This window comes from Lemur catta, chromosome 2, assembly GCF_020740605.2.
Source record: "Lemur catta isolate mLemCat1 chromosome 2, mLemCat1.pri, whole genome shotgun sequence".
Lineage (NCBI taxonomy): Eukaryota > Metazoa > Chordata > Mammalia > Primates > Lemuridae > Lemur > Lemur catta.
Window position 1 is genome coordinate 10547825 of NC_059129.1, and position 27668 is coordinate 10575492.

At 45.0% G+C, this 27668-nt stretch overlaps 1 protein-coding gene across 5 annotated transcripts; it reads left to right on the plus strand.

The window, feature by feature from the left end:
* The first annotated feature begins 308 nt into the window (after positions 1-308).
* Positions 309-27648, plus strand: NDE1 (nudE neurodevelopment protein 1). Of its 5 annotated transcripts, none has more exons than XM_045542662.1 (9): positions 309-369; positions 8368-8492; positions 9511-9664; positions 13516-13664; positions 21794-21930; positions 23549-23728; positions 24048-24139; positions 25183-25334; positions 26395-27648. In XM_045542662.1, the coding sequence occupies exons 2-9, from the start codon at positions 8410-8412 to the stop codon at positions 26486-26488; spliced, it is 1041 nt and encodes a 346-aa protein (XP_045398618.1). In that variant the 5' UTR covers positions 309-369; positions 8368-8409; the 3' UTR covers positions 26489-27648. The 5 variants fall into 5 exon arrangements, with proteins under 5 accessions (XP_045398618.1, XP_045398620.1, XP_045398619.1 ...); XM_045542664.1 differs by lacking the exon at positions 309-369 and adding an exon at positions 7689-8152; XM_045542663.1 differs by lacking the exon at positions 309-369 and adding an exon at positions 8126-8217.
* Positions 27649-27668: the final 20 nt, after the last annotated feature.

Below are 27668 nucleotides of genomic sequence, written 5' to 3' on the forward strand. Positions count from 1 at the left end.
ACTCATAGCACTTAGCATCTGAAATTATTTTACTTTTTATTTTCCTGAAGTCCGTGGCCCGCTTAGCCCAAGCCCGTTTGCAGAGTGTCCAGGGAGCGGCCTGCGCATCTCCCAGGCCGGCCCGCCGGCCCCCGCCCAGCAGCGGGAACCTCCCAGGCCAGCCCCAGCCCGGAGCCACCGCCGCGTGGCCACGCCGCGCCCGGCCTGGGAAAAAAGTTTCCAAACGACGCTGCTCGGCGCTGATTGGCCGAGGCGGACGCGGTCCCGTGGCGCGGCAGCCAATGGGCGTTGCCGGCCGCGAGCTGGGGCGCGGGCGGGGGCCGGAGGGCCGCGGCCGCGCCTCAGCCTAGTCCTCGCCGCCGGAGCCGGGTAAGTGTGGGGCTACGCCGGGCCGGGGCTGAGGGCTGCCCGGGGACCGTCGCCGCCGCCGGGAGACTCCTCTGCCTCAGCCCCGGCGTCCGCCCCCGCTCTCCGGACCCCGGGCCGCCGCCTTGCAGCGCCCCTGGCTTGCGCGTCGCTGCCCGGCCGCCGGGACTCCGCCGGTCCCGCGGCGCTGGGCTGGAAAACCCCGCTTCCCCGGAGCCTCCTTTCTAACTTTGCGCCTCGCCACCCTTGCGTCCCTCGCGCCCGCTGCTCGCCGGTGCCAACTTTGTTCCCCTTCCTGCGCTCGCCTCCCCAGCCCGCCGCCCTGCTGGACGTCCTCGGGCGTTCTGCCGCCTAGCCCCCAAACCCCGCGGCCGGGCTGCGTCCTCTTCCTCCTCCTCATTCCCTCCCTCCCCTAATGCCCCTCGTCTCTTCCCTCGCTCTCCTTTCTGCTCCTCCATCCCGGCAGCCCCTCCCCTGCGCCCACGTCCCTCGTCGCCCCCTCGTCGCCCTCATTCCTTCGCCTCCAGCGCTTCCCCCCTGCACGGCCACTTCCCCACCCCGCGGGCCGCTTTCCAGAAACCTCTCCCTCCCTCCGGGAACGGGTTTGGAGCTGCCTCCTCGCCGCCTTCCTCACATCCCTGCTGCAGGACGGGTCAGATTTCTCCTCACAGCACTTTTGGGGGAAGGACTGGATAAAAGATGAAAACGCTTCTTCTACGGCTTGAATGTTGGCTGGGCTGTCACCTGCCTCTCTGAGGTCCCGGGAGACCCCCGCCATCACCTTGACCCCGCTTTTGGGGAAGCCACTTTATCTTCTCCGTGTCATCTCAAGTTCTCTGCCTCCCGGGGGCCCGAGCTTCCCTGATTGCTTTGTCCGGGGTTGGTACCAGGTTGTGCCTCTTTCTTTCTACTTTTAGCCCGAGGCCGCTTTTAACTTCCTTTCTAAAGAAAAGGCCTTTCTGCAGCGTGCTGGGCTGAGGTTTGTCATTTTTACGCTAGTTTTGTTTTCAGTGTATTCTAGGATAGGATGGCATTTTAGGACATGGGTAGGGCGCTTTGAAGAGTAATTGGATCCCAGCTCCTCCCAGTGCCTGTTACCTGACCGCCGCTGCCTCCATCACTGCATTGGTATTGGACCAGTTTTGAAACTTAAGTCTTTTGCTCTTATTGTGTCTTTTGTGTAGGATTAGATGCAGGTGATCTATGCCCCTGAAGTTTCACGGGCCTCTGATTCATGTATTTTATCTTATTTTGGATAGTAGTTTCTTAACTTGGCTTATTCGGTTAGGTTAGGATGTTGTTTTTGTTTCCAAAGTGTGTGCTTTTACCTTGGAGTGTGTGAGCCCAGAGAGATTACACTCCTTTTCCGTACAAGATAATTTCCTAATTGTGAGCATGCCTGTGTGCAGAAAGTTTATGCTGCAGCTGGTACGATGGATGTAGGTGCTTTCTTGGTCTGCTGCTCCCAGCAGTGCCTAGCACTTAGTAGGTGTTCAAGAAATGCTTGAAAAGGGATGGAGGAGGGATGGGGAAATCATGGTAGGAAAAATTCTTTCCCTGGCATCTTGGTTCAGTAGAATAAAGTTATCCTGGAACAATAGCTGTTTTATTTTTTTGTCCAAGTTGGAGCTTTTTAAAATTTCAAAACCTGTGCTTACTGTAAAAGAAAAAAGTGTACTGTAAAGAAGTCAGGCACAAATACTCTTCTCAGTGGCTGCTTTACCCCCATTCTGGTACATCCTTCCAGATTTTTCTATGTGCAGAGAGAGGGACATAAACAATAATGGCACCCTTCCTTAACATTCCGTAGACTTTCTTCCGTGTTAATACATATGATTCTTCTTAACAACTGCATAGTTTTCCAATCAGTCTTCTGTTGACATTAGGTTTCTCCAGTTTTGCGCATTAGTGAATGATGGTGTACATCCTTGAGTATAAGTCCTTGCATGCCTAAGTGTTTTTGTAGGTAGATCATTATAGACTTTGAAAGCACAAAGACAGAAGCCAGGCTTGCTGACTCTTGAGTGTTCTGCCCCAATGATGTCACTTCTGCAAAATGCAAAGCCTGCGTCCTAGCTGTTGGAGCATGTGCTGACATTTGGCAACTTCTTTCTCTTCCCTCCCTTTCCTTCCAGCTCTTCCATTTGTTTTGATTGGGAAGGATAGGGAGCTGGGGTGGAGAGTGTTAATTCCTGGTGGTTTATACCTGTGTATTGCTCCAGACTAGCTGTGTTGGCTTTCTTCACTTAGAAGGAAGCCGAAAGAGATTGCTTTGTGGTTACCCCCCCCCCCCCCCAGTGTTTTGAAATCAGAGGTGTGAGTCTCAAGTGTATTTTCAGACTTTTCTGTTAGGTTTAATCATGTAAAACATCCAAAAAAGAAAAACATGCAGAAACATTTTTGTAGGAGGCGTAGATCTAGGTTGTGCAAAATAGATACTTTTTGTACTGCTGGATTCCAGTTTGTTCTGCCTTGCATGCTGTAGCAGATGTATTTGAGGCGCCCATCAGATTTGCCCACAGAACTGCTAGGCCATGATGGTGTATTGAGAACACAAGTTAGTGGCACACAGGTGAATAAGCGCATGCAGTATCCACTTTTAAGAGCAGCTACAAGACTGTGTGTACTGAAACACCTGCCAATTACAGTGCCTTTTGAAAGACTGTGTGGGGCAAATGAAACCAGTGAGTCTGACCTCCAGGTAGGTAGTCTATAACTCCTGGGAAACCTTGAACTTGAATTCATGGACCCCTTGCTTGCACTTAGGTTTGGTTCTCCTCTGCCACTCACTCACGTATTTGGAGATGGCCAGGGCATAGGGTGTTTCTGCTTCAGCTTTTAAGAAACGGAATGATTGCCTTGCCTAGCCGCCTCTTACAGTTGAATGGCTTAAAGAGGATAATGTTTGAAAAGGTTTATTAAGTGCCTAGCACGCAGCAAATAGCAGGTGATAGTAAAATTCAGTACATAATGCTGGAATAAGGGAAACTTGGTAAGTCATTTTGCTTCCTTTCTGCTGCAGAGAGTAGTGTGAAAGAACTTTCAGAGGCATTTTCAAATGGCAAAGGAAAAATCTTACATTTTTAAGATTGCTGTTTCATAACAAAGTGAAGTGCAGCTGTTAATTCTTCCTTTGCCTCTAGCATGTTTTTCCTTTTCCCTAAAGATTGCTTTTAAAATGTAAGGGTTTTTGGTTGAAATGCCATTCTTGGGTTTTTTGTCCTTTAGAGTAAAAGGTTGTGCAGGCTATGACATAAGTCCAGGTCTCTGCTTAGTTTCTCCTCAGTCTCCTGAGGTCCCAAACCAGATCATTCCCATCAACCTACCTGTAATTAGAGCCTCCGCCACAATGGATGCACCTAAAAATATCCCAGATTCACTTCTTTCCTGAGGATTAAGTTTTAAGCCTCACTGGCCGCGATAATTTTTAAAAACTCTTTTCTAAAACTTACCTGTCAAAAATGTGCAGGATGAGGGTTATTATATCTGATAACTATATCAGATACTCTTAGCCCATAAACCTGGGGTTGGGGGTAGTTTATAATGTGGCGTCCTTTCCTCCAACCACTTCCCATTAACATCACTCAGGTGATGGAGTTAGTTAGGTTTGCCCATCAGTTCTTTCTGATAAAAAAAGAAGAAAGAAAATCAGCTTTTTTCTTTTGTTAATCATAGTTCATTGCATTCTTGAACTCCTGGGCTCAAGCAATCCTCCTGCCTTAGCCTCCCGAGTAGTTGGGAGTACAGGCACACATCACCATGTCCGGCTAATTTTTTCTATTTTTTGTTGAGTCGGAGTCTCGCTATGTTGCTCCTGCTGGTCTTGAACTCCTGGCCTCAAATGATCCTCCTGCCTTCACCCCCCAAAGTGCTGGGATTGCAGGTGTGAGCCACCTGGCCTCTGATGAGCTTCTTAGGGATTTACAGATGGGTAAACTAGCCTTCAGAGGATCCCTTTCTTCCCTCAGACCCTTGCTTCCTGCCTTTCCTTGACCTCACATCCCATTCCAGCTAGTGATGAATCTCTGTCTTTCTCTGTCTCCATTCATTGAATTCCTCTTATGTGCCAAGCACTGTTCTAGGGAGTGGGAGTAAAAAAGCAAGACCAGAGAAAATCCCCATACTCAGATACTGACATTCTAGTGGGGAAGATAAAAACAGAACAAAGTGGGGGTTAATATGATAATGAAGGCTAGAGAGAGTACTAAGTGGTGTTTTCAAATAATGTCCCTTTGGGGAGAACATCTCAGCTGAGATCTGAATGGCAAGAAGAAGGATACCTGCTGGGCAGAGATTTAAGGGAAAAGCATATTCCAGGCCAAGAGAACAAGGGCAAAGGCCCTGGGGCAGAAGCAGGTTTGGTGTGTTCCAGAAAGAGAAAGAAAGCAATGTGGCTGGGCATGAATGAGAGAGAGGTGGTGGGGAGGGTAGGAAAGGTTTAGAGACCTAGATAGGGAACTGATCACACTGGATCTTGTACATGATCTTTTTCCAAACTGCAAGAGGAGTCAGTCCACATTCGCCGTTCCTAATTCCTGAATTCCTTACTCTATTGTACTTGATTTCCTTCCATGCCACGCAATTGAAGTCGTCCTCAGTAAGATCACCAACGTCTTAATGGCCACACAGTGCTCATTGATAGGTGCATGGGCTCTGGGCCCCTGATGCTATAGAATTGGTTTGTTGACTGCATATTAGATGTGATCTGGGCTCATTAGAGCTTATGGCTTGAGCATGCAGTACCAGGCCTAGGTTTAGCTGTACTCCTTGCCTTGTTAATTACTGTTATTCACACTCTACGCTTTCTTTCCCTTTCAGCAAATAAGACCGTTCACTGCATACATTAATTAGGACTTGTGGCAGAAATCCAACCCTAACTGGTATAACCAAGACAGGGAATTGATTCTTTCTTGTAACCTAAATCAGGTATGACTGGTTCTAGGTGTTCAGACGATGTTGGTAGGACCAGGGCTCACCATCTCTTGGCCCTGCCTTCCTCTGTGTCGGCTTCATTCTCGAGCAGAATCTCCCCTCATGATAGCAAGATGACCCCTGGCAGTTCTAGGCTTTCCTCTTACCGCCTTAACCAACCCTAGTGGAAAGAAAGTTTCTTTTTCTGGTAGCTGTGCAAAAGGCCTACACCTGGACACTTGTTGGTTCAGCATGGCTTAGACTTATCCCTGTCAATGGCTCATCGAGGGTTAAGGCCCATCGCTGAGTCAGTCACTGATGCTAGAGCCATGGTTAGGCAGATGCAAAAGAGAATGTTAAATCCATATGACCCACGTGAGATGAGCAGAGTGTTCCCCCAAAGGAATATGGGGGTGCTGTCACAGAAAGATGGAAGAATGAATGTAGAAGTGGAAAAGAAAACCCTACAAATCAACAGCTTTCTACTACGTTCAGCTGCTGTGCCTCGATGAAGCTTTCAGAGAAACTGTTCCCCAGAGGGGTGGGTGGGGGAAGTGCCATGTTCTCTCCGAATTAGGGAAGGGAGAAAAATTAGGAGGGAGAGAAAATGTGGATATGGGTACTAACAAATACAGAGTGATCAATAGGTTCTGTGCTTGAATATAGGTATAATTGTGTATTTCCTACCAGGAATCTGGAAGTTGGTGATGGTGTCTGTGTTGGCACTAACATATTTAGCCCAGTGATTTTTTTTAACCACATATATAGCTGGTTGATTATATTTTGTAAAGCATTGGATTTTGTTCATTCTTTTGTCCCCAAGGACATGCACCAGCCCGTGAGCTCCCTTGAAGGAAGGAAGGAACCTTGGAGACATCTTATTAGGTTTCCTAATGACCCTTTGATAAGTTCAGAGCCTCAAATAAACACAGATGAAACCATTACATCAGACAGGCATTATCAGCAGGGAGTCTGCAGACTATTAGCCCAACTGTTAATAGAAATTTACTTCCCTAACCTCTGCTCTCCACTGCTGAAAGTGCTGAGAGCCAAGACCCTTCCCACCCACGCCCTCTAGCTACTGGCTAGTTTGTGTCCTATTCTCATACACAATTCCCCAAAATTCTGTCTCCAACCTTACCTCCCGGTTACCCCTCCACTGGGTCGAATCTCTTCGTGCTCACACCACCAGTGACCGACATTTTGCTTAGGCTGGTGGATAGTTTCCAGTCCTTATCTTGCCAGCTTCTCTGTTGCATCCTCGTGACTGTGGAATGTTCCTTTTTTTCCCCTTGAAACCATCTACTCCCAGTTCAGCTCGCTCTTCTTGGTTCTCATCTGTCCCACTTTGTTTCTCCTCTGCCTCCTTCAATTACTGCTGCTTTCTCTGGCCACCTTTCCAACACTGGCATCCCCAGAGTTCCATGCACTGTCCCCACGGGATTTTCTAATGGTTCCATCGCAAGAAAAAGGAAAGAAGCAACTACAGACGCACGACTCTAATTTGTATCATTGGCCCAGACTTACCCCTGAGTTTCAGCTCCAGTGTTGCATCTAGATGTTTCACAAATGTGTCAGACTACACATGTCCAAGACTGGGTTTGTTGTCTCCCCCCATCCCTCCCACCTAAGAGTTTTCCTTCTGGTATTCTTTATCTCTGGGGACAGGGGTGGTGCTGGTACCTCGTTGCCTAAGCTAGAGCCACAGATGTCCTCACCTCACTTCCTCTGTCTCCCTCCCATTACATTTATTTGATATGATAAATCACCAAATCCTGGGAATCTTCTAAATATTTTTGGAGTCCATTTCTTGCATCTCCATCTTCATTCCCACTTCCTGACTCAGGCTACCTCCCTTTCTTTCCTGGATTGCTGCAGCAGCTCCTCATCTGAGGCCTCGTCCCTCCCCAGCCTGTCTGTGGCCACCAGGATAAAGAGCCCATTGTGTTATTCGCCTCAAAAATCCTCTAGTGGGGCCAGGTGTGGTGGCTCATACCTTGTAATCCTAGCAGTTTGGCAGGCCAAGGTGGGAGGATTGCTTGAGCTCAGGAGTTCAAGACCAGCCTGAGCAAGAGCAAGACGCCCCCGTCTCTATCAAAAACAGAAAAATCAGCCGGGCATGGTGGCATATGCTTGTAGTCCCAGCTACTAGGGGGGCTGAGGCAGAAGGATTGCTGGAGCTCAGAAGTTCCAGGTTGCTGTGAGCTATGGTGATGCCACTGCATTCCAGTCTGGGCAACAGAGCAAGACCCTGTCTCAACAACAACAAAAACCCAAAACAACAACAAAATCCTCCAGTGGTTCCCCATCACCATAGTTTCTTAATAAGTTATAAAAGCCCTCTGGTTTAGCCCCTCTGGTTTATCCTGTCCCACCTCCCTTACCCTCCCTCCTCAGCTTTCAGCACAGGCCCATCAGGCTTTCTCCAGCTCCCCTAGGAGCCTGGCTGTGTCTCTGCTTTCCCCTCTGTGCAGCATCCTCTTCCTCCTCTATCCTCCTACCAGTGCCTGCATGTCCTTCATGTTCTTTCACGTGCTGCTCACATGTCATCTCTCCCAGGAAGCCTTCCTTAACTCTTAGGTTGAGTCTGGGACTCCCTGAATATCCTGGGCACTGGTAGAAATGTTGATTATCTTGATTGTGGTGATGGTTTCACAGGTGCACGCATATGTCAAAACATACCGAAGTGTACATTCAAATATATGCAGTTTATTGCGTGTCAGTATCCTGTGCACATTTTCTTAGCTGTACTCACCACATAGTCTTATAATAATTTACATGTAATTTACATTCCCCTCCCCACCAGACTGTGAGGCCCCCTCAAGGAAAGCTGGGATCTTGGAGAGACATCTTATTTGGATCCCTGCATCCTACAGTACGTGCTCAGTATTTGTGGAGCAGTGTGCATAAGCCTTGATACTAACCCATGGAATGTAACAGGTGGGTGGGCTGTCTTTTGTTGGGGTTTAGTTTCCATTTCTTGGCAGTACTTTATCATTTAATCCAGCATAAAGTTCAAGAATTTTTTTCCCTTTAAAGATCAGCTATTCAGCCAGACATGGGTAATCATCTTAAAACCTTCTCTCCTAGACACCATGCCACAAGAAGAGTGATCTCGTCCCCATTTTCACAATGGAAGACTCAGGAAAGATTTTCGGCTCCGAGGAGGAAGAAGCTAACTATTGGAAAGACCTGGCGGTGACCTACAAGCAGAGGTCAGTCCTCAGCAGTCCACCCTGCTTTTCTTCCAGTAAGGATTGCAGCAGTTAACTTATTGCAGGCCTGTTACGTGCCAGGCACTGTGAGGGGCTTAACTTACACGATCTCAAAACTGCCCCACAAAGAAACGGTTATCACCCCATTTTACAGATTTTTATGGATGAGGAAACTGAGCCATGGTGAAGGCAGGTAACCTGCCGAAGGTCACATAATCAGCAGGTAGCAGAGCTGGAATTTGAATCCAAACCTGTGGTCCTGGCCATTCTTTTGTGCTACTTTCCATCTTATTTTCTGGAAAGGAGAACCTGAGAATATAAGTGTATCAGTTCCTGGGTGCTGTATCTGGTCCGTTCTTTGTGTGTGGGGAAGGAACTTTTCCCAGTACTTAGCAAAATATATTGCTGCAGATTTTAAAATTTGAAACCAGTGTTTTAGTGCTCCTATCTGGGAGTCTGTGTGTTTGGTTCAGCGTTGTATCTTTCTATTATTCCATTCCCCCTAGTTTTCTTTATGCTTAGTTTGACTTAAAGATAATTTAGACTTGGTATTAAAAAAGAAATTCCCTTGAATTTTAAGGCTTGAGAAGCCAGAGAAGGGTGTTTGGACTAGGGCAGGGACAGATTACGGTGGTGCAGTAAGTGAACATTTATGGTATGTTCATTTTCTGGAAATATAAATAAATATACTTTGGATTTTGTATCCTCTGCAGATTTACCACATGTTGGGCTCCAAAAGTTTATGTTGAATGAATGAATAATGAATTGGTGAAGGAATTGGCTTTGGAATCGGGCACACCCAGGTTCAGGTCCAAGTTCTTACTTCTGACTTTGTGTGACCTTTAGACAAGTCATTCATCTCGTCTAAACTGTATCTTCTCATCTGTAAAATGGGAGGAATGATAGTTTCTGCTTCAAAGACAGTTAAATAAAGACATGTTCCATGTCTGATGGCACAATGCCCAGCACATGTTAAGTGCTCAATACGTTATTTTAACGTTTGGGAATTCTGCTCTAGGGCAGAGAACACACAAGAGGAACTCCGAGAATTCCAGGAGGGAAGCCGAGAATATGAAGCTGAATTGGAGACGCAGCTGCAACAAATTGAAACCAGGAACAGAGACCTCCTGTCGGAAAATAACCGCCTGCGCATGGAGCTAGAAACCATCAAGGTGAGGGCCGAGAGGACATGCATGTAGGTGTAGACAGGCTTCCGCCGTGGACGTGGCGTGTGTGCCTGGAAGGAGAAGCCCTGCGGCGAGGGGCCGAGGCCCCAGGCCCACTCCCACCCACAGGCCTGGGGGGCAGATATGGTTGTTGAACTCTTTATGCCCCTGACGGGTGGAGCTCAGTGAGAAGCAGGTCACACGTGTGTTGCCACGTTCTTTCTTGGTTGTCTACACCAATTTCACAGGGCACATGGCAGGGAGACATTTCTAGAGTATGGAGTGTCGCTAGAATTACTGATCGATATAAGGTCCAGAGTTATGCTGTCCAGTATGGTGGCCCCTAGCTACGTGTGAAGGTTGAAATTTAAGTGAATGACAGTAAAAGTTTAACTCCTCAATCACACTGGCCACATCTCCAGTGCCCGAGAGCCACGTGTGCTAGTGGGTTGTCATTAATGGACAGAGAGGCTATAGAACACTTCTGTTGTATCATTATGGAAAGTTCTGTTGCACAGTGCTGGTCCAGAGCAGGCTTCTCAACCTGGGCACTGTTGACATTTGGGTCTGCATCATTCTCTGTAGTGAGGGGCTGAGTTTTGCATTGTGGGGCATTGAGCAGTATCCCCGGCCTCCACCTACTGGGTGCTGCAGCATACCCTCCCCTCCAAGGCTATGACAACCAAAACTGCCTCCAGACATGGACGAGTATCAGGAGAACCACTGCTCTGCAGGGTAAAGATAGTGTTCTTTGTACAGTCTCCAGGACTCAGCAGATGATCAGAGGAACTGTGTCCAGAGATTGGCGCTCAGCTGTGCTGCCAGGCAGGATCCTCAGGCCAGCATCACAAACACCCGACAGGCCTGGGCCCTCTCTCCCCATCCTCACCCCTGTACCCCTGCTCTGAGATTCCATTTCTTAGTGAGTCTGGGTGGGGCCCTGGGATGTCTGTGTCTTTTTTTTTTTTTTTTTTTTTAAATCTCCCATGTAAATTTTGATGAGTCATTGAGGGGAACAGCCAAAGCCATACAATATGTGCCCAGGATGGTAAAAGGAGAAGTACTTGTTGCCCTCCGGAAGCTTCTTTGGGAAGGTAAACATAACACCATGAAGCAGTTAGGGACTTAAAGCATAATCATAGTTGTGACAGGAGAGCCTTCCAAGAGGGAAAGAGCTGCACAGGTTGGGGGAGGCTTCCTGGGGGAGCGGAGGGGGATTTGAGCTTGGGGGGGGGTGTGTGTGTGTGGTGGGAGTGTAGCCAGCAGCTTGGTGCGCAGGGGATGGGGTTGATGAAGAGCTAAGTGAGTCGGGTGGACCTTGGGAAGCCTGGCATTGCTAGTGCATGGCAAAAAGGGGGACCAAGGAATGGATGGGAGTTCAGGAAGGGGGAGAGGAAAGGTCTCAAAGACTGTGGAAGCTGAGCAGTGAAGTTCAAGCTTGATGTTGCAGACCAGAGGGCCCGAACTGGCCATCCTCAAAGCAGTCTGGCTCGTAGATGTTGTTTGTGCTTAGGCTTTAGTGGTTTTTATTCAACATTTTCCCAGGAAAATTTTCAAGTACACAGCAAGGTAGAAAGAATTGTCCATTGAGCACCTGTATACCCACCACCTAGGCTCTGCCAATGACATGTACCAACCTTGCCTTTTAGTATGTACACTTCCATCCATCGAAATTGTAAGGCTTCTTGGAAAAAATCTGGATTTTTTTTTTTTTAAAGACAGGTCTCACTCTCACCCAGGCTAGAGTGCAGTGCTACAGTCGTAGCTCACTACAGCCTCGAACTCCTGAGCTTAAGCACCTCCTGCCTCAGCCTCCTGACTAGCTGAGGCTATATACACACTCTATCATGCCCAGCTAATTTTTGAATTTTTTGTAGAGATGGTGTCTCCATATGTTGCCCAGGCTGCTCTCAAACTCCAGGCCGTGGGTGATCCTCCTGCCTTGGCCTCCCAGAATGCTGGGATTACAGGACTGAGCTGCCAACCACGGCCAAATATGGATTTTTGACTTCCCTTGAGAATCGGAAGACTTGGCCACCCCAGGCCTGCATTTCATCATACCACCAAAAACCTGAGCTGTTGGTTGCTTAGAAGGAACATTCATTCTCAAGTGTGCCCCACTCCCCATGTCCCTGACGCTGAGGGCTGAGTGTCAGTTGCTGCTTATTCCTGTGCGTGGCCACCATCACTCATTTATTTAGAGCCTGACCCCTGCCGAAGGCAACAAGGAATCAGTGTAGTTCTCAAATTGAAGGGGGACTTGGATGAAAATCAGTGTAGGAGGAAAATTGGTGGTTTGGACTACAATTTGGAGAGGGTAAGAGGTTCTCCATGGATGCTGAATAAATATCAAGCAGTTACTAAGTAATTAACTGTTCAAGACCAACCCCTTGAACCTGCAGAAGACCTCTTCATTACAACCACATGACACATACATGGGACTCAAAGCCCGGAGTTGGAGACAAATAAGGGTACCTTGGAGTAACCATACCCCCTGCCACCAGCAAACATGTGTCAGTCACCTAAGAGAAATGTATTCAGCTGAGACGGATTTCTTAACAACTGGCTTATTCATCACAACTTGAATAAAAAGTCAGTAAGGGATCAAACAGAGCATCTATTGATGCCCTTATCAGCTGACAGCTTATTGGAATTAGCCCCAAATGAAAGCACAACATTGCAGCCACAGGTGTTCATGTCCACAAGTTCAAAGGAGATCATGAGAATCTATATGCAGGTGGCGGGGCCATTCGCTACATCCTCTTGGAACCTGCATTTAAATGTAGGTTAATGGCCTAGGATCCTGTTTTACTTCGAAATGTCCCCAAATAAAGAGTGAGGTGATCAGAGCCATGCCTGGGAGCGGGGCCTGGCCAGCCTGTGTTTGCCTGAGTGTAGACACTTTCTGCTCACGGCCAGAAAACGGGAGGATGTCCTGTCGTCACCCTATAAATAATCTACTTGTTCTCCAGATGTTCTTGTTTCACAGTGGCTCTCGCCACACTTCTCTGGCCTAGGCGCGATTACATCGCTCTCCCCAGCACATCCGGACTGTTTCTAGCAACGGCTTTGTTTACATGGCTGAGTTAAGAAGAGGAGCTTGCCTTTTTTTTAATTTTTTTTATTTTCAAATTAGACCTCAGTTCTTTCTTGTGGAAAGTGAGTGTTTTCTTCCATGTTTGTAGAATCTAAGTTGGGTCTTTGATGAAGGAAAGTAATGTGACAGAGGAGCAGGAGCAGAATCGAGAATGTTCCATACTGAGGCAACCTGGATTGAAATGGTTTAGGGCCATTTAGCCCAGTTGTCTAAGAGCACCAGCTCAGCTGGCCTGGGTTTGATCTTGGCTTAGTCATTTGCTGCTAGTTAAGTAACTGAGCCTCAGATCCCACATCTCTGAAATGGGATTAAAGAAGGCAACATAGGTAGTGTATTTAGCCCGGAGGGTGGCACCCAATAAGTGAGTAATAACTGTTAGAGCTCCAGCCGGGCAACAGGGAATCATTGAGATGTCATCTGGACTGTTCCTTGCCTTTGGAAAGCACTAGCTAGATCATGCTAAGCTTCCTTTGGTAGTTAGTAACAGGATCCCTCTCTCTTTCCCTCCCTCCCTTTGTCTTGCTGTTCTTTCTTTCTGTTCTCTTTCTTTTGTTTCTCTCTTTCTCTCTCTCTCTCTCTCTCTCTCTGGGGCGGAATGGATGATCAGTGGCCACAAAATGACAAATGTCCGCTGCAGAAGGAGTGCACGTGTTCCAGGATCAAACCTCATTTTGTTTTTAAGAGGATGATAAGGAAGAGAAACAAACATAGCTTATCAGAAGTCTTGAATCATTCATTGAGTGTCTGTTTCGTCCTTCAGGAGAAGTTTGAAATGCAGCATTCCGAAGGCTACCGGCAGATCTCGGCCTTGGAGGATGACCTCGCACAGACAAAGGCAATTAAAGATCAGCTGCAGAAATACATCAGAGAGCTGGAGCAAGCCAATGATGACTTGGAAAGAGCCAAGCGGTGCGTTGGGAAAGAGAAAACAGGCTCGGGGGCCTTTAATCTCTGCTTTTGTCCCCAGCAACTAGGTACCAGGTGCCATGAGGAGCAGAGAGAACTCTCAGCAGTGAGCAAAACAAAGCCAGTGCCCTGGTGGATCTTAGTCTCATGGGGGAAATGGACAATAGGCAAATAAGTGCAACTTAATTACAGCAGTAAGTCCTGGAAGTCCCAGGTGCTGTGGGAGCATGTAATGGGATATATTCATTTGGCTGTTGGTGGGAGAATGTCAGGCAAGGCTTCCCAGAGGAAATGCCAGTTAGGCTAAGACCAGAGAGATGAATAACCATTATCTAGGGGACTAGAGAGAGAGAAGAGCATCCCAGATAGGAGGAGGAGCATGTGCTAAGGCCCTGAGGTAGAAAGGAAAGAAGCATATTCAGGGAGCAGTGTTTCATAAACCGATGTGGTGGTTAGCAGAATAATAACAGTAACTAACATTTATGAAATAATCACTCTGAGCTGGGTACTTTTTTCTTGACAAAAATACCTGTGTTTTAAAAAATTTTATATGAATTATATATAGTGAAATGCACAGATTTTAGGAGTGCTGTTCTGTCAGTTTTGACAAATGTGTACATGCATGTAACCCACACTCCTGTTGAGATGCAGAACATTTCATTGCCCCCAAAGTTACTTGCGTTATTTTTTTTTTTTGTAGTTGCCTTAGGGTGGCAATCCCCAACCTTTCTGGCACCAAGGACCAGTTTCATGGAAGAGAATTTTTCCTTGGACTGGGGGGTGGGGTGGGGAGGCGGAGCTCAGGCGATGATCTGCGGGGCCTAGTTCCTAACAGGCCACAGACTGGTACTGGGCCATGGCCTGGGGTTTGAGGACTGCACCCTTGAAGTATACCATACACATCTTTAACTTTCCAGGCTACGTAGTTAATACTGTATCACTTCCTGCAAAAGTGACAACAGTGCCACCTTAGAGTTTCATTTACCATCCTCACACTTTATGCTATAGCTGTCATATCTATTACACCTCTAAATATTGTGGATTCTGCAATACGTTGTTACAATTTTTGCTTTAAAAACTTGTCTGTGTTTTTAAAAAATTAAGAGGGTAGAAATGGAGCCTTTTATATTTACTGGCACGTTGGGTGCTCTTCATCTTTTCCTGAAGACCTCGGTTTCCATCTGATATTGAGTCCCTTCCACTGGAAACACTGCCCGTGGGATTTCCTGTTGTGTAGATACACTGGCGAAGAATTCTCCTTTTATCTGGAGATGTCTTTATTTTGGCCTTCGTCCTTGAAGGGTATTTTTATTGGAGGTAGCATTCTGGGTTGATAGGGGTTTTTCCTTTCAGCATTGTAAAGATGTGGCACTGCCTTGTGGTCTCCTGGTTTCCGATCAGAAGTTAAGAATCATTTGAATAGTCACTCCTTTGTATGTAATATTATTGTTTTCTCTGCTTCTTAGATTCTCTATTTTTGGTTTTCAGTAGCTTGATTATGACATGCCCGGATGTGGCTTTATTTGTATTTATCCTGATAGTGGTTTACTGTGCTTCTTTAAGTCTGTAACTTTGTCTGTTTCCAAATTTAACTTGGGTCATTATTTCATCAAAGATTTTCTTCTGCCCCATTTTTTCCTCCTGTCCCTGTGGGACACCAGCTAAACACATCCTTTTGATATTGCCGGACAGGTCCCTGAGGCTCTGTTTAGTTTTTTGTCTAAATATTTTCTTGTAGTTCCTTAAATTGAATAATTTATGTTGATCTAGTTTCAAGTTCACAGATTCCCTCTTCTCTTTTCTCCAATCTGCTGTTAAACTGGATCAAAAAACGTTTAATTTTAGAGACACCGTATTTTCAGATCTAGAATTTACATTTGGTTCTTTTTTTTATATGTAATTTCTATTCCTATACTGAGATTTATTTTATTTTATTTTATTTTATTTTATTTTTTTGAGACAGAGTCTTGCCTGTTGCCCGGGCTAGAGTGAGTGCCGTGGCATCAGCCTAGCTCACAGCAACCTCAAACTCCTGGGCTTAAGCAATCCTACTGCCTCAGCCTCCCGAGTAGCTGGGACTACAGGCATGCGCCACCATGCCCGGCTAATTTTTTCTATATATATTTTTAGTTGGCCAGGTCATTTCTTTCTATTTTTTTTTTTTTAGCAGAGACGGAGTCTCGCTCTTGCTCAGGCTGGTCTCGAACTCCTGAGCTCAAACAATCCACCCGCCTCGGCCTCCCAGAGTGCTAGGATTACAGGCATGAGCCACTGCGCCCAGCCATGAGATTTCTTTTATATCCTTGAGCATAATTGTAACAGGCGATTTTGAGATGGGGTCTCGCTGTGTTGCCCAGGCTGCAGTGCAGTGGTGTCATCATAGCTCCCTGCAACCTCAAACTCCTGGGCTCACGCGATCCTCCCACCTTTTTTGATATTTCCAGCATCTGGGTTATCTCAGGGTTGGTTTCCAGTGGTTGTTTTTTCTCTTGGGTTTAGGTCACATTTTCCTTGCACTTCACAAGTCTGGTAATTTTAGGTTGTAATCTGGACCTTGTGAATTCTGTGTTACAGAGACTATGAATTCTGTTATGTTGGGTTTTTTATCTGTATTTTTCAGGCAATATACTTGGCTGAACTCACACTCCAGACTCTGTCTCCCCTAAGCAATAGCTGAAATCTGTTTGGTTCTTTTAGCCTTAACTGGGCTGCTTCAAGTTTGCCGTGTGCACACATGGTTCTGGGGAAGCCAGAGATGTGGGAAATCTTAATATGCAGAATTTGGGACTCCCCTGTGGTATTGGATTTCTGTCACTGGAGCCTTAGGCAAAAAGCTTGTAAAGATGCAAAATCCACCCCGTGTCATGCTCTTCCAAGTGTTGACCCCCTTCCAGTTTCTGCCAGGGCCTTCAGATCATTGTTTTTCACATTTTACACAGAATTTATATTTGTAGTCTGTAGGAGGTTTGGGCTGGTACAAGGTACTTCATCATTACCAGAAGTGGAACCTCCTTTCTTATCAGTGTATTAAAAGTTCTTTGTGGATTTTTGCCACTGATCTTTTCTCCTGCATTGGAAATATTTTTTCCAGAATAATCTTTTGTCTGTTGACTTTGTGGTATCATTTTCCATACAAATATTTTACATTTTTATTTCATCAATTATGTCTCCTTTTATAGCTTCTAAATTTCCAGACTTCACTAGAAGAGTCTCCGTCTTTTGATTGTATGTATATTTTCTCTCTCTCTTTCTTTTTTGCAAGTTGTTTTTTGTTGTTTAATTTTTTTACACATATGCCTTAATTCACCTGGACTTAATTTTTGTATCTAGTATAAAGATATGGGTCCATTGTTTTTCCTCTAAGTGGCTAGCCCATTGTGCCAGCCCAGCACTATTTTTTATTTTTTTTATTTTTTCTTTGTTTTTTCCCATTTCTTTTTATTTTTAATTTCCTTTTGTACCCTCCTAGGTAAGGATCCAGCACTATTTTTTAGACACTCTTTTTTCCCACTGTAGTAGGATTCAATTCTCATAATGTTAGCATCTCATAAATCCTGGGATCTAATTCTGGATTTTCTATTTTGGTCCAGTGTACAGTTTGTAAACTGCTGTACCAATACCATAATGACTTGATTACTGAGGCTTTACTGTATGTATGTAAAGCTACATTCTGATTTCTGGCAAGCCACTGGTGTACCGTCACTTCCATTTGTATATCATTGATCAAAGCAAGTGACACAGTCACACTGAGTCAAAGGGTGGGAAAATACTTTCCACCCACACTGAGGCCCTGGCAAGGGTGTGGATGCAGGGAGGGGTGAAGAATTGTGGCCAGTGATACAGTCTGCCACAAAAAGGTAGTGTATTCACACGGTTCAAAAATAATATGCAAAGGGGTAGAGTTTTTTAAAACTTATAGACTTAAGCAGATAAAAAGATATTCCTGTTAACCATCACCACCACCTTTTTTTTCCCAAGAAAAAAGCATTCTGTAACACTGTTGTACATTTGGCTTTTTCAGATAACAATAGAGCTTGGAAATCATTCTTTATTAGGACAGAGCATTCCTTGTTCTTTTTGTTTTCAAATACAGAATATTGTATTGTATGGTTGGTATTGTATGGTATCATAATAATGTATTATCTAGTCTCCTGTGGATGCATTTCCATTCTTTTTGCAATGATAATCACTACCATAATAAGTAACCTTGCTTAGATGTGTATCTGTAGAATAAATTTCCAGAAGTAAAATTGCTGGGTCAAAGGATGTATGTATATGTGATTTTGATAGATATTGCTCAGTTCTCTATGTGGTTGTACCAGTTTACATTCCCAACAGCTAAGTGTGTAAGTCCCTGTTTTCTATTATAAGTAGCTTCCCTAACAGAGTGGTTTTCAAACTTTGGATTTCTGCCAGTTGAAAAGGCTAGAAATAGGTGCATTTCTGAGTGACTTTGAGTTCCTTTTCATATGCATAAGAGCTGTTTTGTTTTCTTCTCTGTGAACTCTGTTTATCTTTGCCTGTTTTTAAATTGAGTTGTTGGTTGGTTTTATTTTGGTTTTTTCCCGCATCATTTCTAGGAGGTATTTATATATTTGTGGTATGAATTGAAAGTATATGGAGTTTGTCATTTGTCTTCCATCTTTGTCTATTGTATGTGTTCCTGTACAGAAGTTATTTGATTTCTTTGTAGTCAAATTTATTCGTCAGTCATAGAAGGGCCTTCTGTACTCCAAAAGTTATCAAGCACTTAGCCTGTGTTTTTTTTCTAGTATTAATATTTTTATCTTTTCTTTAACTTCCTGTTCTTCCCCCTCTCCCTCTACTAAAGATACACTAGTTTCACTTTTTAGACAAATGCTGAACAATTGTGTGTCAAAATCACATGAGTTAGGATAAAGTTCTAGAATACCAAAGTTTTATTTAAAAAAAATTTTAAAATAATACAATTTTATTATAACATTTTGATGGTTATATTTAGAAAATTTGGAAGTCTATTGCAAGAACAATCATTTCTCAGAACCACCAGCTGTTTGGTTGTTCTTATGGTCCTTATACTATATGTCCCTAAAAGTAAACGACTCACTTTTGACTGAGGAGGAAGACTTTATGCAAGAATAACCTTGAAAGACACGAGGCCTAATCAGAAGTAACTAAAAATTAAATATATCACTTAAAGGTTATTTAGTATAATATATGAGTGCTAAGGTGCCAGAAATTTTACAAAGATTTAAATTGATTTAATCTAATTTTACTTTTCCATGTGTTGTTTTTCTGTAGACTTTTAAAGCACTTATTGGGTCAAAAAGGATATGTTCTTAGTAATCTAACAAATGTATCCCTTAATACTCATGTTTACTGAAAATCTATTTAAGTATTTTCAAGTTCTCAGTAACTACATGAGATTAACGGCTTTCGCAATCAACAATTATTGCAACATTTAATCCTTTTTTTTAAATTTTTTGTCTTTCACAACCTTTTATGAATCTGAAAGCATTTTAGTCTATATTATACTACATATGCTTTTATACATCAGTTGACAGAATTTCAACATATAAAGTACATAAAGTGACTTTCAGTTTGGTTACAACTAGGATGCTCACCTTTATTTGAAAGCATATATTCAGATAGTACCAATACATCTGAACAAAACCCCTCGCCAGTGTTACTGATGCTGTTACACTGCTTATGTACAACCACACGATCATGATCCGCACAGGTTCCAAAATGCTGCTGAAGGTGGTCTTCAGTTCTCTAGCATTCCGGAAGCCAAATAGTAGATGTTGATCAAATATTGAGTTGGTTTAAATTTCTGATTCAGTTGGAAATTATGTTGAGTTGCAATATGAGCTATGAATCCAACATTAGTTTTTTTGCCAGGTGGCTACCCAGTGGTCTCCAAACCTAGAATTGAACCTGCTGTCTTTTGACCAATGATTTGTGATACCACCTTTATCACAAATTAAATTGTCATCTATTTCTGAACCTTCGATTCCCCTGGTCCTTGTCATCTGTAACATACCGTTGTTCGTTGTCAAGGCTCTGTAACAGTGTGTCCATTGTATCTGGTACAGGTCCTTCCCTGACCTCTTCTTTTTCAGACTTCTCTTGGCCATTCTTGTTTCATTGTCACAGGATCCTTCAAATCAGTCTCCCTGTGCTGCCTCCTCCAAATAAAAATCTATTTGTATTTTTATTAAGATGGTATTAAATCTCTCAGTTTAACTTAGGGAGAGCTGATTTCTTCGTGATACTGGGTCTTCCTCTCCATAAACACAGTATGTCTGCATTTCCCCAAGCATTCTGTACCCTACAGTATAGCCTTGCATATTTGCTGTTGCCTGAATTCCTGGGTATTTTATCTTTTTTCTTGGTGTTTGACTTGTCAAGCCTTAGGGTCATTTAAACTAATTCTTGCCAGGTGTGGTGGCTCACGCCTGTACTCCTAGCCCTCTGGGGAGGCCGAGGCGGGAGGATTGCTTGAGCTCAGGAGTTGAAGACCAGCCTGAGCGAGAGTGAGACCCCCATCTCCAGAAAAAAATAGAAAAATTAGCTGGGTATGGTGGCATGTGCCTATAGTCCCAGCTGTTTGGGAGGCTGAAGCGGGAGGATTGCTTGAGCCCCAGGAGTTTAAGGTTGCTGTGAGCTATGATGACACCACAGCACCCTAGCCCGGGCAACAGAGCGAGACTCTGTCTCAAACAAAAAAACTGATTCTAGTATTGTACTCCTAAATATTATCGCCTTGTTTTTAATCAGGCACTTTTGGTATCGTTACCCTATTCACTACCTCTGAAGACCCTTTGAGGGTAGGTGCTAACATGACTCCATCTAGACACAGTAGCATATGTTGAATAAATGAATGAATTAGTCCTCATTTTGCAGTTGAAGAAACCGAGGATGAAAGAGGTTAAGTTGCCCAAAGACACCCAGTTAGTCTTAGGTTGGAGGATCGGGGTGTACACTCCAGGGTTCGTCTTTAAACACATGGCTCTGGCCACTGCAGGATACAGTTAGCAGGATGGTAAAGGTCTTCTGAGGACAGACTTGGGGTCCATAGTAAAAATTGCTGATATGTACTGAGCACTTACGTGTGAAACCTCTGTTGCATGCTTCCTGTATTACTTTATTTGCCACCATCCCCTCCCCAGGCAATCCTGTGTGGAGGTATTGTTACTACCCTTGTTTTGTATCTGAGGAAATTGAGGCATAGAGAAGGTAGTTTGCCTGGAGTTAAACAGATTTCTTTATTACAGCCCTTCTCAGTGCCTTTACCACAGTATTCACACTGTTCACAAGAAGTGGTTATTAGCAGGGTAGTTGGGCCAGTGCTTGGCATTTTAAACTTTTTGAACTTTAAAGGAACTGAGAGGTTAAAGATAGTCTCTTGAACCTGTTCAAATGCATGTTACTCAATTGTTGTATGCATTCTCTTTGTCTATTTTTTTTTCTTTTAAACAGCGTCTTACTCTGTTGCCCAGGCTGGCATGCAGTGGTGCTATCATAGCTCATTGCAGCCTGGAACTCATTGTAGCCTTGAACTCCTGGGCTCAAGCAATCCTCCTGCCTCAGCCTCCTGAGTAGCTGGGACTACAGGCATGTGCCACTATGCCCAGCTAATTTTTTTTTTTTTTTTGTAAAGATGGAGTCTCACTGTGTTGCCCAGGCTAGTCTCAAACTCCTGGCCTCAAGCGATCCTTTGCCTTGCTCTCCCAAAGTGCTGGGATTATGGGTGTGAGCCACTGCACCTGGCCTATTAATCTATTCTTAATATTAGTTGTCATTGTGAGCTTCCAAGAGAAGGCAGAGCACGCTGCTCTTCTCAAATGGCTGGTTGCCACCTGCAGTCCTGATAGTGCCTTGGCTCATGGCTGAGTGCTGCATGGACATTATCTTATTTAATCCTTAGGACGACCTTGTGCACCTCATGAGCTATGATGAGTCCCATTCTGCAGGTGAAGAGCCCAAGTCCCAGAAGGTTAGGGGACTCACCCAGGTCTGTGGCATCTAGGAAGTCCAGTGCTGGGACTCATGCCCAGGTATATCTGACCCTTCACATCTCCCGGGTCTGTGGGCACCTGATGGATGCTGCCGTTTGCTCTCTTGGATAATTTTGCTTTTTTCTTACTCAGAGCCACGATCATGTCTCTGGAAGACTTTGAGCAGCGCTTGAATCAAGCCATCGAAAGAAATGCTTTCCTGGAAAGTGAACTTGACGAGAAGGAGAATCTCCTGGAATCCGTTCAGAGACTGAAGGATGAAGCCAGAGGTAGGAGGCCCTGGCACTTGTTCTGTGTCTTCACCAGCGTTGTCCCCTCTCCCTACCTGGGAGCCTTTTGTCCCACGGCCTTACCCAGGGTTGCATCTACTGGGAGCTGCACCCTGCTCTGCACACAGGAGGTCCAGTCAGAGGACGTGGGACCACGCTAGGTGGGATCTTGCCTTGGTCCCTGCCCGGTGCTAAGAATTGTCCAACCTCTTAAAGACCCCTTATGGGTATTTACAGAAATAGCATTAGGCCTCACAGATTAAGCCCTTATTTTGGGGTTTTGCAGAATTCATTTCAGGAAAGATGCTCCCTGGTCTATAATTCACACACTCACCAGACTGGCTCGATGCTTAGGAGGAGGACAAGACTTTTGTGGGAGAGATTTCTGGTGGAATTGCTTAGCTGGCTTATTATTTTTGTGACTCAGTAGCAACTGATGCCTAGAACTCTGAAAGCTCCTCAGCTTTTGCTCTTCAGAGGTTGGCAGTTCCAGAAGCAGAGTTTTCAAACTGCCACAAGACATTTATTGGTGAATGATCCAAGTTTGGGTGCATAAGAGATTTCTTTTTAAGTCCTAATTAATTGTATATAATTTGGTTTCTTATGTGTAGCTAGTGGATAGAGGATTAAAGAGAAAAACTCCAAAGTTTAAAAAGTAGTTATACCTAGATGCCCATCAGTAATGGTTAAATAAATGACATGGATTTATTTTGTGGAATGTTAAGCCCTTGTTAAAAGGAACAAGGTAGAGATGTCCATGCAGTCCTAGAAAGATTGCCAAGGCGTACCACTGAAGGTGGAGAATAAGTCATAGACAGATGTTGTATGTTTCCATTTATGCTTAATAAAAACTATTTCTATTTTATGCTTAATAGATACACACATATAAAGTATATGTTTGAATGTGCAGAGAACAAAGGTTGAACAAATCCTCCCACATGTTATAGTGATTATTTATGAGTGAGGAGGCACATTTGGGGGTAGTTGGGAAGTACACTTTGATTTAGTATGCTATATACATTGCTGTGTTGGAATTCTTTTTTAATAATAATAAAAGTATTAGTGTGTCACTGCCATAGTTTTTTTAAAACTTTTAAACATCGTGCTGGGCATTGTGGCTCACACCTATAATCCCAGCACTTTAGGATGCCTAGAGGGTAGAATCGCTGCCCAGGGGTTTGAGGATAGCCTGGGCAATATAGTGAGACCTCATCTCTACAAAAAATAGAAAAATTAGTCGGACATCGTGGTGTGCCCTGTAGTCCCAGTCTCGGGAGGCTGAGGCAGGAGGCTCACTTGAGCCCAGGAGTTTGAGGTTCAAATGCGCTATGGTGATGCCACTGCATTCTATGTAGCCCAGGCAATAGAGTGAGACTGTCTCAAAAAAAAAAGAAAAGAAAAAAATGTTAAACCGTTTTGTTTTTTACTTGAAAGAAGTCTTGTCATTTTGCAAGCCTACTAGGCAAGGTCCCATGGGTTTCACTTCATTTGGGGTTTCCACCTGGAGTTTTTCACCCTGGTAGTTCTCCCTGCGCAGCGTCTACTGTCAAACCTCCTCGCCTATTTCCTGCTAACCCAAAGCAAGGACTTAAATGTCTGAATTCTTCTCCTGGCACAGATTTGCGGCAGGAGCTGGCCGTGCAACAGAAGCAAGAAAAACCCAGGACCCCCTTGCCCAGTGCGGTGGAAGCTGAAAGGACAGACACTGCTGTGCAGGCCACTGGCTCCATTCCGTCCACTCCCATCGCACATCGGGGACCCAGCTCCAGTTTAAACACACCAGGGACCTTCAGGCGTGGTAAGGGGATCAGGAGTTGGGGGGGGATGTTTTTGCATGAAGCATTCCGGGGTGAGTCTCAGGTGTGAAGCTTTGGAGCAGATTATATAGCGGGGAGCAAACTGGGTTGCTTGTGGCAATAGGACATCAAGATAAACGAAAGGAGTGTCTTGGATGTGAGGCCGTAGGGTGTAGTGGAGTCTGTGGCGAAGTGGAGAATGGACACCCCATCTAGAAGGGGCGGCAGCCACTCTGGTTCTGCCATAAGGAATGTGGGCCGTTCATTAGCAGACATGACTGTGGCTTGGTGTGTAACGTGCCCTTTTCTTTGCACACCCAGGCCTGGACGACTCCACTGGGGGGACCCCCCTCACACCCGCAGCCCGGATATCAGCCCTCAACATTGTGGGAGACCTGCTGCGGAAAGTGGGGGTAAGACTGCGCCCTTTTGGGGTTCGGCATGCCTCACCTGTCTTTCGGGATATTAGAGGGGGTTAATCTTACCAGTTCCTTTCCCTGTAACAGAGGCGTCTTGGGTTTTAGGCGTGGCGGGTCCTTGAGCATCCCTGGGAATCATTAGCACTTCCCGTGGGAGTTACTGCCAGATGCCCAGAGCTCTGACCCTGCCTCTTCCCTTTGATCCCTAGGTGTGTCTTTTTTTCCTTATACCATTTTTCCTGCAGGCAGTTTGGGAAATTACGGTGGTTTCTGTGTTTTTTTCTTAATTTGAAAAAACTGAGGAGCATTTCTAAAGTGCCTTCTCTTTTTTTTGGTTTCCCAGGAAGTTTAAGAGAGAATCTTGAACAGAGTGGGGCAAAGAACTTGGCCTTCAGGTTTTATATTAATTACAGGGAGGGATTATTTTGTGCTTAAGCAACAACGTAGCTATTCTTTGTAGTTGTTTATTTTTAAAAATAACGCCTGGAAGGCCGTATAATTTAATTCCTCCCAGCATGTCATCAAACGGAGTGTGAGTGTGTTCATAACTGCGTCTTCACGGAAGCTTGCAACTCATTTCTTATTGTTTTTATTTTTGGCTTTTGGTTGTCAGGTTTTCTATTCTATGAACAGGCCTCTTTTCATATTAGCACAGTTAGGCGTCCAGAGAAGCCTGGGGTGGCCTCAGTGGCCTTTCTGTTTCCTCAGGATCTGTTCACCACCAGGCCAAGCCCTTGTTCAAACTCCTGCCACTCTGTGCGTGTTTAACAAGGTAAATAAAAGAGTGAACAATTCCAAAAGTTGACTTGATGTTTCCTACAGGCAGAGTTGGATTAATCAGCGGGGTTAGTGGTCTTCCCAAATATCTTCGGCAAGTGGTTCTGACACTTGGATATATGTTGGATTCTTCTGAGGCCCCTCCTTGGATTTCCAGCGCAGCAGAGTTTGAGAACCATTGTCTAGGGTTCTTTTCTGTGCCAGCGAGAGAGAAAAGTTCTTGTCTTTAACCTGAGAGATAAAAGCGTGTTTCTCTCCAGGCACTGGAGTCCAAGCTCGCATCCTGCCGGAACTTCGTGTATGATCAGTCCCCAAACCGAACAAGTGGCCCAGCCTCAGGGCGAGGGAATAAGAACAGGGACGTCAGCGACAGATGGCCAAGCAGCACCAGCGCACCTTTCGGTGATAAAGGGTCAGTGCCTTTTGATACACCTCTAAGTAGCGGGGAGAATCTACCTACTCCAGGTCAGAGATGCTAATCCCTAACCCACAGCCATTTTCTTTTAAATTGGAGGATTGTGTCAGTGAACTTTATCCTCTACTCCCTTCCCTGGAGGCCGAATTAGGTGGCGGCTTCTGGTTTGGGCAAAGGGCCAAGGAAAGTGCCATTTTCATAATTTGATCCTATAAGCCCCGACTCATGGTCACGCTTTGAGAATGTCCTGTATAAATCCTTTGTTTGGGAGTTGAGCTTCAAACATCGTTCTGCTTCCCTAGACGATTTTCTTTTTTTCCTTTTAAATTTATAGAATCTTCAGGAAACTAGCACGAACTTTTAGCCAGGCTAGATTCCTTGGCCAGGCGAGGTAGCTCACACCTATAATCTTAGCAATCCGGGAGGCTGAGGCAGGACGATCACTTGAGCCCAGGAGTTGGAGGTTGCAGTGAGCTGTGATGATGCCACTGCACTCCAGCCTGGATGACAGAGCAAGACTCTGTCTCAAAAAAAAAAAAAAAAAAGATTCCTGAAACTAGTCACTTGATTGGAAAATACAGATCTGACCTCTAATAGCTCTAGTAGTGTCAGTTATTTTCTTGCCTAAAGAAAACTGGGGCAGCTTTTGAATTCAGGAATTGTGTGAGGTGTGTCACTACCTCCCTGGACCCTGAGCCACACAAATTTGATGGGTCTGGGATGGACACGTGATAGGACATTCAGAATCTTTCCGTGGCATGCACATAACTTCCAGACCTCCAGAAGAGGATTTTTAAAACATTTTTTTTTTTTTTTTAAGTTTTGAATTTTCAAATAAGTGGATGTTTCTAGAGGGTCTTCTGAGCCTGGGCTTTTTGTGCTAGCGTGGGAATCTGAGAGCCGGATAGCCAATGTCCTTTTCGTCATTTGACAGGAGAGAAAATTGAGACCCTGTGAGGTCCTGTTCCTGACTCTTTGATATTCACCCTTATATCTTTGTGGGCCCAGATTTGTCACGGCTGTCATGTCAGCTTAATTTGGTTTGCTCTGTCTGAAGGTTGGGAAAACGCCTGGAATTTGGGAAGCCGCCTTCACACACATCCTCACCGTCGCTGCCGTCAGCCCAGGGTGTAGTCAAGATGTTGCTTTAGGAAAACCACGGAAGCGGAAGCCCCTGGTGTTTGTGCAGTTGTTGTTACCTTTCTTCCTCTCCTTACACTGAGTGTTTGTTCTGTGTTGTTTTGTGTGAAGTTAGTTTGAGACATGAGCCAGCAGTCACCGTAGTTCACTTTGTGCTTTGTGGCCCAAGCCAGTGACTGAGGCCATCAGCTGTGGCCCCTGGGGTTCGTTTGTCCCTGTGAAATGTGTCGTCATTCCTGGCCTCCCTCTTGGTGTGTGCATTGCTAGGAGGGACAGACCGGGCCCTCTGGGGAGGGCTCTAAAGTGTGGGTGGTGAGGCTACCCCCTTGCGCTGAGCTAACCCAAGAGAAGTCCTGATTGTTCTTGGGAGGTGTTTTTAATGTCCCCTCTCAGAGGCTCCCCCCATATCCCCAGTCAGCTGGAATTGTCTTCCAGAGCAAAACCCCCCAGTGCTTTATGGCCTGCTGAAATCATGTCTAGGAGTGAAGAACAGAATAGTAGGCACATGCCTTTTTTTAAACCGTGGTAGTGTACCTCTGAGACTTTTTAATTTGCCTCTCATTGAGGTTTTTAGAGGTGTGTTTGAGATTCAGAGTAATTTTCAGGTCGACCAGGGTCAATGGGAAATCTATGTCCTCTTTAGGTAAATTCTAACCGTTAGCTTTCCCTAGTCCCCTGCCCCGGCATGGGGATGACTTCTGCTCCTGGACCTTGGAGGTCACTGGGGTAGAGTGGCCTTGGTACTGCAGCCCTCAAGAACAGGACTTCATTCAAAGCCACTATGAAGTCACCAGGGTTACCTTCAAATAAGATTAAAACACAAGATTATTGGCAGCTTTCTTGTCAAACAAAGAAACTAACATGGAATTTCCAAAGCACAACGGTGTCTGCTCGTCACTGCGTGTTAGGAACTGCTGCCTCACGCTTTCAGATGCAAGTAAAAGCACACTAATTTCGAGATGGTGCATGCAGCTTCATGGCCTGCCTTTTGTTACTAAGTTATTTCTGAAAGAACAGCAAAAATTTCCTGTTGTCGAAAATAGAACTTTTCAAGTGCTACTGAACCTCGGCAGAGGTGGGTTCGTTACCCTAGAAACATTCTAACCAACCTGTATTGGTAAAAGATGTACTTTTATTTTTTTAAAAGAATAATAAAATCAAGAGAAACGAATGTTCGCCTACTTTGTGGCC

What these genes read in the sequence shown, in the direction of transcription:
- NDE1 (XM_045542662.1), top strand. Translation starts at nt 8,410, where the DNA reads ATGGAAGACTCAGGAAAGATTTTCGGCTCCGAGGAGGAAGAAGCTAAC. An exon ending in TGGAGCTAGAAACCATCAAG is followed by an intron (nt 9,665 to 13,515) that starts GTGAGGGCCGAG and finishes TTCGTCCTTCAG; the next exon opens with GAGAAGTTTGAAATGCAGCA. An exon ending in ACTGAAGGATGAAGCCAGAG is followed by an intron (nt 21,931 to 23,548) that starts GTAGGAGGCCCT and finishes CTCCTGGCACAG; the next exon opens with ATTTGCGGCAGGAGCTGGCC.